The sequence below is a fragment of the Zootoca vivipara genome, chromosome 3 (assembly GCF_963506605.1).
Source record: "Zootoca vivipara chromosome 3, rZooViv1.1, whole genome shotgun sequence".
Lineage (NCBI taxonomy): Eukaryota > Metazoa > Chordata > Lepidosauria > Squamata > Lacertidae > Zootoca > Zootoca vivipara.
Window position 1 is genome coordinate 11024112 of NC_083278.1, and position 13843 is coordinate 11037954.

At 44.3% G+C, this 13843-nt stretch overlaps 1 protein-coding gene across 3 annotated transcripts in view; it reads right to left on the reverse strand.

Moving 5' to 3' along the window:
• The window catches only part of FERMT1 (FERM domain containing kindlin 1), a 32264-nt gene that overhangs the window by 12841 nt on the left and 5580 nt on the right, over nt 1-13843 (reverse strand). For all 3 annotated transcript variants that reach the window (XM_035110120.2, XM_060272406.1, XM_035110121.2), the window contains 7 exons: nt 13596-13829; nt 8642-8782; nt 6723-6936; nt 6076-6178; nt 4584-4691; nt 3195-3326; nt 1263-1312 (listed from right to left, as the gene is read on the reverse strand). In XM_035110120.2, the coding sequence (XP_034966011.2) occupies nt 1263-1312; nt 3195-3326; nt 4584-4691; nt 6076-6178; nt 6723-6936; nt 8642-8782; nt 13596-13829 (982 nt within the window). The remainder of the gene's footprint in view (nt 1-1262; nt 1313-3194; nt 3327-4583; nt 4692-6075; nt 6179-6722; nt 6937-8641; nt 8783-13595; nt 13830-13843) is intronic.

Genomic DNA, 13843 nt, shown 5'->3' on the forward strand with positions numbered 1-13843 from the left:
ATCTGGAGTTTGCCTATGCCTGGTATACTCGGAGGATGGTGGTGGGGGAATCCAAAATAGCAACAGTAGTATTAATTCTATTTTTAAGACCAAATAAAAAGTCAGTGAGAAGCCAGCTTTGGTGTTTCTCAAGCCTATTGATCTAGGTAGATGTTAAGCACAAAAGAAATGCACACATAAAAATGAGGCAGGAAGAGAGGGAGAGAAAATATGTTGCTGGCATGATAATGGAGGAAAAAACCAGTCTGCAATTTGCAAGATGTGGCAAGGGCTCAGCGGCACAATTTCTGCTCTCTATGCAGAAGGTTCCATGTTCAATTCTTGGCACCTCCTGGTAGTGCAAGAAGAGTCCCTGGTCTGAAATTCTGGAAAGCTGTGGACAGTCAGTGTAGGTGTTTTCTGAGATAGATGGGTCAAGGGTGTGACTTGGTGGAAGGCTGCTTCCAGTCTTCCTAACAGTCTTAAGACAGAATGGAGGAGGCGCCATGCAGATTAACCACACATTAGGTAAAAGACCCCTGGACGGTTAAGTCCAGTCAAAGGTGACTATGGCGTTGCGGTGCTCATCTCATTTTCAGGCCGAGGGAGCCGGCGTTTGTCCACAGCCGGATCATGTGGCCAGCATGACTAAACTGCTTCTGACGAATCAGAACAGCGCATGGAAACACCGTTTACTTTCCTGCCGCAGTGGTACCTATTTATCTACTTGCACTGGCATGCTTTCGAACTGCTAGGTTGGCAGGAGCTGGGAAAGAGCAACGGGAATTCACCCCGTCGCGGGGATTTGAACCACCAACCTTCTGATCAGCAAGCCCAAGAGGCTCAGTGGTTTAGACCACAGCGCCACCCGCATCCCACTTATTAGGGACTCAGTCCCATTTAACTCAGTAAGACATAGTACTTCTGCGTGAGAATACAGAAGTCTCTGCTGCACACAAGGTTTAAAATCCGTTTTTTAATCCGTGAAAGGATTAAAGTGCAACAAGGCAACATTGTCCAACCCTGTGGCCATTCCAGTTCACAGCACAATTCTTAAAAGAAAACAAAAAGATTAAAGAAAGCTATTTTACGAAGGTGGCTAACATCACATTATAGTGTTACATTGGTACACTCTGCATCTCAGTGGGAATGTTAAAATAAATTATAGCCAGAAAACCTTTCAGTGCTAACTGGTATCCATTACAGTCCATATTTTAATGTTATGATTTACAAAAAAAGAAAAGAAAACTTTATATGCTTTTTTGTTTTGCTTTTTTACTTACCTAAATAGTTTGAGGTTATCTGCAAGCTTTGGTATGTCTGTGATATCCTCCTAAAGACAACCAAGAATTGTTTTAGTGCAGTGCACTTATAATTTGCTGATACTATCATATATATGCACTTGGTTATAAAGTTATGTGTTGTTGTTGCTGCTGTTGTTGTTTTTTAATTCCCTTGCGGTATTTCTTGAATCCCAACTCAACAGCATGCACCAAACAGGTAGCTTTTTTCACATTTGGGAGAAGCAGACTATCCAAAAGGTGTTCTCCAGAGCATAGCAAGCTGACAGAAAAGTTTCTCTTTAGGACAATCTCAGCCAAGTTAAAACAAAATAAAAAAAAATTCCTTCCAGTAGCACCTTAGAGACCAACTAAGTTTGTCATAGGTATGAGCTTTCATGCGCATGCACACTTCGTCAGATACACTGAAACAGAAGTATGTATGACTACATATAAGGGTCTGGTGACTTCTGTTTCAGTGTATCTGAAGAAGTGTGCATGCACACAAAAGCTCATACCTATGACAAACTTAGTTGGTCTCTAAGGTGCTAGTACTACTGGAAGGAATTTTTTTAAAAGTTTTTTTGACTACGTCGGACCAACACGGCTACCTACATGTAACTCAGCCAAGTCAGAAATTGGGGAGCAATCTCTGCACTGGGATAGATTCAACTGAGTTGTTGCGTATGCAAAACAAAGTCTACTTGTGCAACAGGACTTTCCCAGCACCCCACCTGTGCTCCCTAAATCTGCTCTGGAGGGTAGGTGGGAAGCCCAGGACTTGTGAGGGGAGGAGAGGGAGAAAGTCCTGTTGTGCAAGTGGACCTCGTTCCCCATGTACATTACACCACTTAGCACTTAAGCTGAATTCCACCCCATGAAAAGAACATTTATTTCAGTAGAAGAGTTGCAACCATACGAGAGATGGACTGTGATTGCAATGGAGCCAGAGTGTGTCCCCATATTGCAGGGATAGCCAAAATGGAACCCCCAAGATGTTGGTGGACTACGGCTCTCATCAACCCCAACTATCATGACCAATGGACAGGGATAATGGGAGTCATTGTCCAATGCCCAGGATACCTCAGTTGGTTAGAGCATGGTGCTGATCAAGTCAAGGCTGCAGGTTTGATCCCCGTATGACAAAGGTTTTCAACATTTTTGAGTCCAGGGCTCCCCTGATCACTTACATTCTTTCTACGGCAGCCCTGTGGGGCTCAGGAGCCCAGTTATGTCACCCCTTGCCTGCAGAGCTGGCAACCTCTCACCCTTTCTCAAACAACCTCCCTTGTGGAGCGTTCCCTCAGCCTCCTCTCCCCTCTCCTTGGAAGTCCTCTGGGCAGCCGCTGCTGCAGCCCCCGGCCCCAAAGAGAGGTGCCTCCTCACACTGTCCATTCCCAACAGCAAGGGCTGGAGGACTGCCTGGCTGGGCTCCGTCACCCACTTGCTTGCTTACTCCAAGGCTGCCTCAGCTCCTGGCAACCAGCACGCTCTGACCGGCCCCAAAGACACCATTTGCCTGGGGAGCTTGCAGCCAGGGCTGCTGCGACAAACAGCTGTGCAAACCTTGGGAGGCAGAGACGTGAGAGGGCATCAGAGGAGGGAGGGAAGGAAAGAGGGACGGAGGCCAGTGTTGCCTGTGGCACCCCTGACCATCATTCAAGGCATCCCAGGGTGTCATGACACACTGGTTGAAAACCACGGCCATAAGGGACAGCTGCATATTCCTGAATTGCAGGAGGTTGAAAGAGATGATCCTCAGTGTCCCTCCCAGCTCTTTGAGTCTTGCACTTCTGGAGGGTTTCTTGTGTTGGCCACACCTGCCCAATTGGATGTAGCTTGAGAAATGCTTAGTGACAAGTCACAGATCCCACTCCTCTGCCCACCCAGTTTTCTCAACTTTGACCTCTACAGGCATCCGTGTGCATGGTATACCAAAATATTCTCTGCTTTTCCCCCTTCCAGAGTGACTTCAAGGTTAGAAAGGGCCGCCTCCACTTCATCCGTTTCTGCTTCAGTTGAGAAAACTTGTGACCCCGTTGACAGTGTCAACTTGCTGATGTGGTACTATAGGAAAAATAACAAGACAAAAGACAGAGTTGAATAAGAGAAGGTACGTTGGCTTCACATCCAGGAGGGATTTGTTGTGAGCCGGTAACAAAATCTTACGAAACTGCCCTTTTAGAATGCAAATGAATGTTTCGTTAGCCCCAAAATGGAAAACGAGTGAAGCCCCAACCAAAGAAGAATGGAATATGCTCAGCTTGCGGACCGAACAGTGATGGCAAACCTTTTAGAGACCGGGTGCCCAAACTGTAACCCAAAACCCACTTATTTATCACAAAGTGCCAAAACGGCAATTTAACCTGTATCTCTCATTTTTTCTCTGTGTTTCACATTTCTTCTTTATGACTGCTGTTGTAATAAATAATCCTTCATAAAAGTTATCGCATTGCATTCTTCATTAAATTATTTTTCCATTGATAGATAATTTTATGGTATAACTCGGTGCTTTTCCCCCCTAAAAGAATGTTTAGGGGTACTCTCATTTTGACTCAAGATAATCACCACCGAGGGGGAAAATGAAAACAGTTCAAATTGGGAAAAATAAATACAGTGAATTTCTTCTCCTGTTAAACTCACAAAGCGTTTAGGGGTATGCGTCCCCACAGAATAAAAGCACTGGGGCATCACTCTAACCACTATTCCACAACATCTCTGTTTTATTGCATATTTTGACCATGGGCCTTAATATTTTAACATTTCAAGCAGATAGTTTTATTGTGCATTTTAACAATGAAGACGGAGCCTGCAGAAATCACTTTCTGGGAATCTGTTGCAGGGACTAGCAGGACAGACAGCTGCTTGTTTGTTTCCCTGCTTGTTTCAACTCTGCCGGCATTGTTGTCAGCAAAGGAAAAAAAAGTATAGAAATACTCTTCTCTCGTCTGAAAGAAACCGATTCCTGTGGCACTCCTCCTGAAATGACCAATCGCTAGGGAGTGGCAAGCATATAACAATGCTTTGAGGGGGATGGTCCTGTTTGCATTTCGTGTGGTTAGATTCATTCTACCAAAGTGTAACTTAGCAGTTGCCGCTGTAAAAGACTGGGGGCACCTGTCAATTATTTACATGGGTCTCAAGGGAGCTTGAAAGAGCCAACCCGTTAATCACTGCCGAGAGAGGCGGGGTTGGAGCAGGAGAAGGAAAGGACTTGCAGAAAGGAACCAGTCTGAGCTCGGTTCTTTGTGTTCATGTCCTGGCAGGTGTTTGCCTGCCGCAGATGGGGAAACTGGTTTGTCAACTTGAGGATCAAGTACGTACCTGCAGCGCACCAAATATGAAGGTTTCTTCCTCCGTGCAGTCTATCTCTTCCAGCAGAATGGCCCAGCGGGCTTGTTCGTAGAGCTGGTTGATTCGCACCGCGTCGTACTGCCAGGAGAAGACAAACAGGGCCCATGTTGTGTCAGAGATGGCCAAAGGTTCTCAGCCAGCGGTGGCCAACATTTTGAGTGAGCCTGTCATTATGTACAGCTAAGCAGTGCGACACACAAACACACAATGCCTCAACCCTGTGCACTTCTAATAGGAAGCAAGCCTGAGTCAGACAGAGAAAGTTGGCAGGAGAGAGAAAACGTTAGAAGACAAGTGGAAACCTTTAACTGAATTCATGAAGAATAGGTAGAACATTAACGTTGATGAGACCTACATTGGCTCCCAGTACATTTTTGAGCACAATTCAAAGTGTTGGTGCTGACCTTTAAAGCCCGAAACGGCCTCGGCCCAGTGCTGAAGGAGCGTCTCCACCCCCATCGTTCAGCCCAGACACCGAGGTCCAGCTCCGAGGGCCTTCTGGCGGTTTCCACCTTCTCGGTGGTGGCACCCATCCCGTGGAACGCCCTCCCATCAGATGTCAAGGAAATAAACAACTATCTGACTTTTAGAAGACATCTGAAGGCAGAGGGAAGCTTTTAATGTTTGATGTTTTATCGTGTTTTTAATAGTCTGTTGAGAGCCACCCAGAGTGGCTGGGGAAACGCAGCCACATGGGTAGGGTATGAATAAAATTTATTATTATTATTATTATTATTATTATTATTATAGCCAGATAGTGTGTTGCATTTGAGCTCTGGACCTGAGGTTCCCCACCTCAGATAAGAGAACCTGCAACTGGGCATTTGAGAGTGGCTTTCATCTTTCTTTGCACAGGAGAAAGAATCAAGCATTATCCTTCCCAAACGTACATGGAAGCACGGCTTGGCTTTGGTCAGGATATAAGTAATAAATTATGATTATTATATTATTATTACAGCAGTTTTTCTACATGGTAAATTAGTAATGTGTTATAGTTATTGCACTGTGATGTTTATAATGCTGGTATTTATTAGTTGTGGGAGATAGAAATATATTATATAGATGGTGGAATTCAACGGAGTGCTGTGGAGATTGTTGGAAACCATCTCCCTTCTCCTCCCCGGGATGTTCTGCAGTTCTCCAAACTCTCCAGAGCGGATTTGGGGCAGGTGCCTGGGTGGGTTTGCAAGATGCTAGCAGAAGTCATTGCACTGGCTTCCACTAGTGGAATGAGTTAGCTGAATCCAGTGTACAGGCAGAGTTGGCAAGTGCCACGAGGAAGGGCGGCAGCCCCTAGTTTTTCTATATTTATGTAGATGTGCATTTGCTACATGAGCTACGGATGGCCCAAACTCAGAAAACAAGCAGGAAACCTAGTAAGAACCTTGCGGTTGCTCTTTATCCAACATGCCCTAAGTCACGACAGTCCGTGAAGGGAAGTGACTCTTTAAGAGTTACTTACTTTTGCATTCAGATCAAAGAAAGAATAGTACTTGAAGCGTAACAAAAGCTGGTCGTCCTCCTGGATACCTTGTTCCATAAGTGACCGAGAGGAATCTAACCACCTGAAAGAGGACGGGAGACAAAGGAACAGAGCAGGAAGGAACCTGTTAATTTGCATGGCATCTGGGAGAAACAGGGAACACATAACCATGCAATTGGGGCTTCAGGTGCTGTCTCTAAGCCCTACCTGGGGATCCCGGGGTTTAAATCAAGAACTTTTTGCATGTGCTGTTTCACTGATTTTCAGCCTCCCTTCCCCCTCATTTAAAAAATCTCCATATTACATAAGGGAGGCATATACAGTCCCACCTTGGTTTTCGAACAGCTTAATTCTCAAATGTTTTGGCTCCCGAACGCCGCAGACCCGGAAGTGAGTGTTCCAGTTTGCGAACTTCCAGAATGGATTTTGTTCGACTTCCAAGGTACGAGTGTATATAAAGTAATTCTCATTTTATCTGTAAGCTGCCCTGAATCCCTGCCAGGGAAAACGGCAAGGTATAAAGATATAATGATAATAAGCCCACGCAAGGACATCACACACACTCATGACCTATCCTGGCTTGTCCAAACTGGCCAATCCCAATATCCAGCAGAGGCACCTCTTACCCAGCATTCAGCTTTGCTTTGTCGACCAGAGTCCGAGGCTGGTACATTTTGGCAAGCGATTCCGGTGTGCAGTTTGAAGGGCTGAAGGCAAGGTTGTTCCAGCTCTGCTTGGCCAGAAGGCTGTCACCAAACCAGGCAACTGCAGAAGAGACAGGCGTCCCACTGACAGGATCGTAGGTGGGAGTCATGGTTTTGCTATAGAAGCCAGGGCTTGCTGAAATAGAGGAGATGAACAATTCAGTCTACAACAGCACAGGTAAAGGTAAAGGGGCCCCTGACCATCAGGTCAAGTCGTGTCCGACTCTGGGGTTGCGGCACTCATCTCACTCTATAGGCCAGAAGACATTGCTGGGGAGAAGAGGAGCCCATTCCACCAAGGAAAACTCACTCCCTTTGATAGCCAATCTATCATACTACAACTGTCCCTTTTCCAGCAGGCTAATCCTGAGGGGATCTAGTGAGAGGCTGAAATGGGAGGAACAAACTAGAGTGGAGTCAACATTTCTCAGAAAACATTTTTCTCATAAACATCCTGAGATTTTCCCTTTTCTCGCCCCCCACCCAAGTAAAGAAGGTGACACTGCAGAGTAATCTTCCATTATTTTCTACCACTTTTTGCTTGGTTTTCGTTTTGCGTCCTTCGGCGGCCACTATTTCCAACCCTTCCAATAGCCCAGAAGGATGCTAGACCTGAGGCACTGGGGTGGATTCAAAATGGCGGACACTTTGCCAACAGCAGCAGAATAAACAAAGCCAAACTTGGAGGCTGCCAATGGTAAACCCCCACCCCTGGGAAACTGTTGAAGAGCTTCCCATCTCCCTGGAGAAACAGGTCACAGCCACACCTCTTCCCCCAAAAGAATCCTGAGAGCTGTAGTTTACCCCCTCACATCACAGCACCCTTAACACACTACAGTTCCCATAATTCTTTGGGGGAAACCATGCGTTCTAAATACATGATGTGGATGTAGCCTTGGTCTCTCCTCCAATTTCTCCGCCCACAGAGGGGAGAATTTCAAGAGGCCATTTTGCGCACAGCTCCAGAGTTAACCTCCTACAGACAGATCGTTATCCCACCAGCTTCTCTCTCCATTTTCTTCTTGTTCAGCAGACTGAAAAGATGCTCAAGGCCTCCACTACTATCATCCAGCACAGGTAGCGAGATTTGTTACTGTGGAGACCATTGATGCCTTTTTGGACGTGGGTACCAGTTTTATGGTGGAGAATGGTTTTGCCCTTCTTTACCATAAAAAGTTTGAAAGAAGAAAGAGTCCTTACCAGAGAGGAAAGGCAAACTAAACTGTCAGACTATGCTGAGATGGCAAAACTGACCAGGAAACTCAGAGACCAAATAGACAAGAAATTCAAGAAATAATGGGGAAAGTTTATAATTTATTTTGGAGACCACCATAAGCAGATAAAAACATTAGCAGGATTTTAATCTCACTTGTAATGCCACAAATACTATGGACAATAGGGGTGGTTATAAAACACAGATTATGAAATATGCAGTGGGAAATGTTGACAATAGGACCCATGGAGGGGATTGGGGGGGGAAAGTCTCGAGATTCAGAGAAATCTCATTTTACGGATATGTATTTGGTATTGTTACTAATTTACATTTGTAGAATCAAATAAAAATGATTTCAAAAGCGGGGGGGGGGGAACAGTTTGAATAACTAATTCAGCTTTTGGTATAGCCCTCATAATGCTCACCCGCTACCGAAAGTAAGCCTTCCTACGAACTCAACATGTATTCCTCCCCTCTCTTTCCTCTGTCGCTTGTGACAAATTTAAAGATTGCGAGCTCCTTAGGACAGGGACTTCCTTTCTTGTTGCTGCTCTGTGAAACACTACACACACTGATGGCACCAAATGTGTAAGTAAATAAACTCAGTAGTGTCTGTTGGGTTATTTACCTGGCAATCCCAAACTCACAGGAGAGTTGTTCAGATTTAAAATATCTTCTATGACTGGTTCTTTGTCTTTGTCTTTTCTCTTTTTCTTTTTTGCGTCTTCTGGTGGTCTCAGTAGAGAAAGTTCTTCTGGCCGTCTAATACCTGGGATGGAGTTTCAGAAGGTAAAAATGGAAACATCTTTGATAAGAACAGGTTGAAATGGCTTCCCTCATTTGTGCTACTTGAGCTTTGACAAATTTGGTTTAGCTTTTGCAGCCTTGCCTATGCTTACAGTATTTCATTTGCAACCCTCCCTGGACAAATTTATTATACCAAAGGGCAGCACATAAATGGTATGATTGTTTTCCTCAAATTTTCTATATTAATGAAAGTTATTTTTAGAGGAGGGGGGAAACCTTGGAAATGAATAAAAATAAAATAAAAATGAACCTGACTATCTATGAGCTGGCAATTCGGACAAGAAATATTGTGCGTTATTTTCTTTCCTTTCCCCAATGTATGGGAACATTCCCCTTGCTTGCTTGACCAAGGTGGAGGGATGGGAACTGCAGGGTTGCATCTCTGCATATGTAGAACAAACACAGTCTGATGTGTATGATTGACCCTATTTTATTTCGTCAGTCAACTCAAGCAATAGAACTAACTGCTGATATTGTAGCAGAAGTACTGCAGTGTTCTGAAAACACAATCAATTGTATTAGGCGCTTCCTACTTTTCCTTCTTCTTTAATTCTGGTCTTATAGCAAAACCATGCTTTTATTCTGAAATAAAAGGACGGTGAATCTGCATATAGGCAGGAAATAGACCATCTCGTTTCATGGTGCAGCAGGAATAATTTGGTGCTAAATGCCCAAAAGGCATTGGAAATGGTAATTGATTTCAGAAGGCACTCTTCCATCTTGCCGCCACTTTCCATCCATGGCAACATGGTTGTAATAGTAGAGTCCTTTAAGTTCCTGGGCTCTATAATTTCTCAAAACCTAAATTGGTCAGGCAACATCAATAGTATTATTAAAAAGGCCCACCAGAGGTTGTGTTTCTTGCGTCAACTAAGAAAATTTAATTTGCCCCAGGAAGTGTTGATCCAATTTTACAGAGGTACCATTGAAACTGTTCTCTGTAATTCTATTACTGCCTGGTATGGCACAGCCTCCAAGATGGACAAGAAAAGGCTCCAACGAGCAGTAAGAATTGCAGAAAGGGTAATTGGTGCTAGTTTGCCTTCAATAGAGACACTTTATGCTATCCGAGCTAGGAAGAGAGCAGAGCGAATTGTCGCAGATCCTTTGCATCCCGGTCATCATCTGTTTGATTTACTTCCACCTGGACATTGCTACAGGACTCTAGACACAAAAACGGCTAGGCACAGGAACAGTTTTCCCCCTTGTGCCATCAAATTGTTAAATTCGTAGTTGAGTAGTGGAAGGGGAAGCCAGTTATGGGTGGGGTTCCTTTGCTGTGCTATTGTATTGTGAGTAGAACAGTGTTTGTATAAGGTACGTTTACATTGCAATGTAGCCGAAGCAAAATTCCAAGTATGTTGGTACTTGGCCAATAAATTATATTATTGTTATTATTCTGTGAATTTGGTCACACATATTCTCCTGTAGGCTGAACTAATTTATCTGCTCCCTAACTGTTGTTTGTGGTTAGGAAGACTTAAGAGCCGAATTCCAGTTGAGCAATATCTGGGGCTTTCATCATAGTAATTGTAACACTCAAGACAGGTTTACAGTCATGCGCTAGGAATTTAGATAGTGAATTGCACAGCTGTTAATATGGCTCGGGGTGACAAATTCCATCCCTAGGGAGTGTGTGCATTCATTCACATGCCACAGGAGATGGGAACGATATGCACTGCGGTCGTTCTGAAATTCATGGCCTTAAAACATGGCCTTATTGGGTTGAGGCAACAACCTCAAGTTGCCGTGTCGACGCAAACACCATTAACTCTGTGAGATTTGTACCAGTAGGAAGATGGTGCGTCATCACTATCATTTTGACGGTTTCGGAACCACTCCTCCTCATCTCTCTTTAAAGATAGATCAATAATTTTATTGCAATGGTGCATTCCATTTTTCTTCGTAAAAAACAAATCCAAAGTTGCTCATGGGGTGTGTGTGTTGAAGTGTAAAGGGAGGGGGGTTGATTAAGTATGGGGGAAAGATAGTTGGCAATGGGGTTGACAAGTAGGTGGGGCAGCGAAGCGAGCAGGGGCAGAAACCCTAGTGTGTGTCTGTGTATTCGCTGTCTGTCTATCTGTCTGATATTCATCTCTGCTTCACATTAGCAAAGGTATATATTTGAGATTTTTTTTCTGGATATAATAGGTCCCTAATGTTTAGTCTATATCCTCTTTCTTTTTTGAGAGAAAATGTTTCTATTCTCTTTCTTTCTTTCTTTTTTAGGAATAACTTATTATTATTATTACATTTTTACATCAAGTTTAAGAAACATAAAAATAAAACACATAGAACAATATTCATAACAAATGAAACAAACAAGTGTGGGACAATCAAATGTTAAAACAACAACAAGGTGCTTCTGTATCTATGACAAATACTGTATAGTCCATAATCTTCCAAGAGTTATGGGAGGGTGAAGAATGCTCTTAAGTTATATGCTCAATAAATTTATACCATACTAGCTGGCCCTGCCATGTGTTGCTGTGGCTAATCCCTGTGACTGCCCCTACCCTGTGCCGATCCATGACGTATCCCACCCCCTCTTCCCCCCACCCCTGGGCTCATCCCTGTGACTGGTCCCACCATGTCCTGAGCTATCCCATCCCCTCCTCCCCCCACCCAGGCAAGTCAGTACCTCCATTCGGCCTAGTCTGTAAAGACTTCGGCCGAATATGTAAACGGGAGCCAAGGTGCTGTTGAGAGGGAGGGTTTTATAGGTGCAGTACCAGTGTAGCTGCCATTAGAGGGCACTGGTTTGCAACCTGGTTCTTTTCCCAGAATGCATTTTCATCTGAGTGGTGTGTTTTGAAACACAGGGTTTTTGGGGTTTTACCTGGCACAGGTGTGACATCTGTCTTTGAAAATGGTACGCGATCACTCTCATATTCACGTGGCACTATGTCAAAATTTGAACGCATTCTGTCAAGCGGTTTTGGTGAAACGTGGATACTAACAGACATGGCCAGTTTACATTTTTATATATATTTAGATGTCATAAAGATTATCTGCTTCCGGACCATTTCTTTGAGCCTTTACTTGAAAGGTAAGATTTTCCATCAGAGCAATTTGCCACATTTCCTTATATTCTTTTTCTCATAATTCAAACCCATTTGTTCAAGTCCTACTCTCTGGAGCAATAGGAAATAAATTCGCCAAGAATCTAGGTGAGAGTTCTTCTGCTATCTTGTCCAACTGCTTGCAATGCAGCAATGGTTTGCCCAACGGGGGGGCTTGAACTCACAACCCTGAGATTAAAATTCCCATGCTCTACTGACTGAGCTAATTGAGTCAGGCACCCAACTCATTCATTCAGTGTTTCCTCTTTGGACTTGCTCCCCAGGCCCCTCACTGTCTTTGTTGCCCTCTTCTCTACTTATTTATTTAATATACTGCCCTTTATCCATAGATCTCAGGGTGGTTCCTGCTCCCGTTAGCCTTCTTGGAACAGCCGTGCCCAGAGTACTCTAGCTGGGGTCTGGCTTAGCCTACAGATAGTACCTCTGATCTAAAGAAGTGCATAGAGCAGATCCTTCCATGCAACGAAGCATAACTGCTCCACAACATAAAACCATAATTAAAATACCACCCAAAGAGGTATTGAGACCAGTCTGCAATGCAGTGTCAGGTGGAGAAAAGAGGGACACTGTTCAGAAAAGTAAAGAGGTTATTTGGCTGTTTGAAAAGCTGATTGTAGATCACAACCAACCTCACCTATATGAGCAGAAAGCACATGTATAAATTCAACCAACGGCAGCAACAACAAAAATATTCATGCCATATTTCCTTCCTGCGACAGCTCCACATGGGGGATTGCTCTGGAAAGTGCCCACTGACCCTGGTAACTTGAAAAAGTTTTTTCTGGAGCAATGAGGGTTGCAACTGGAAGGTGCCTGGATGAAAAGCCTTAGAGAATGCAGATGAGACACTGCATGATGGTGGCAACTCTGTCTAGTATTGGGCTTTCATCCAATTAGCTTGGGATTAACCCACTGAAACAAACAGTACAGTGGTACCTTGGTTGTCAAACTTAACCCGTTCCGGGAGTCCGTTTGACTCCCGAAACGGTTCAAAAACCAAGGTGCGGCTTCTGATTGGCTGCAGGAGCTTCCTGCACTCAGTTATAAGCCGTGTAAGCTGCATCGGATGTTTGGCTTCCGAAAAACATTCGGAAACTGGAAGACTCACTTCTGGGTTGTGGCGTTCGGGAGCCGATTCGTTCAGGAGGCAAGCTGTTCGAGTACCAAGGTACTACTGTATAGAATATTTATATACAGGTAACAGAGATAACTGAAGAAGCAAATCTTTCCTTTGATCACAGAAACAGAAAGCTAATTTTTTTATCATTGAACAGCCTTAGGAATTATAACCCGCACCGAACAACATAGGGCGAAATTTACCAAAGCCAGCTGTTGTTCTGTTTCCATCCTTTGCAAAGAGCGATTTCATGGGAAGCCAACCACAAGGCAAAAGATAGGGAAGGGATTGCAATTGTAGGAAGGGACATAGGTCAGTGGCAGAACACAGGCTTCTGCCTAGGTTCAATCCCTAGGTTCAATGTCCCCTTTCCACGATTCCCAGGTAGGTTTGGGAGGCAGCCTTGTTTGAAACCCTGCAGAACTCCTGCTAGTCAGGGCAAGTAATACTAAGTTAGAAAGAACAATTGTCTGACTCAGCATATAATGCATCTTTGTCTACTATTAATTGTGTTAGCAAGACATAACCATGTCACCAAATAGAACTACCCAGAGTCTTGGAGAGTCCACACTTACCAAGGGTTCTGCAGATGTCTCCAACTACCTTGAATACCACAGATGAGAAGCTAACGTTCAGCCTCACCGTTTTCATGCTCGGCAGGCGAAGGCGCAACATTTTGTGCTGAACAGTGAACAACAGCTTGGCATCTGCCTGCACCCCGTATTTATCCAACGTCCAGTGAGTTTTCAGAAGCCAGCACTGCTTCTGCTCCCACCAAAGGGCATAGTCTGACCAGTCCTGCGACACGCCTGGGAAAAACAAC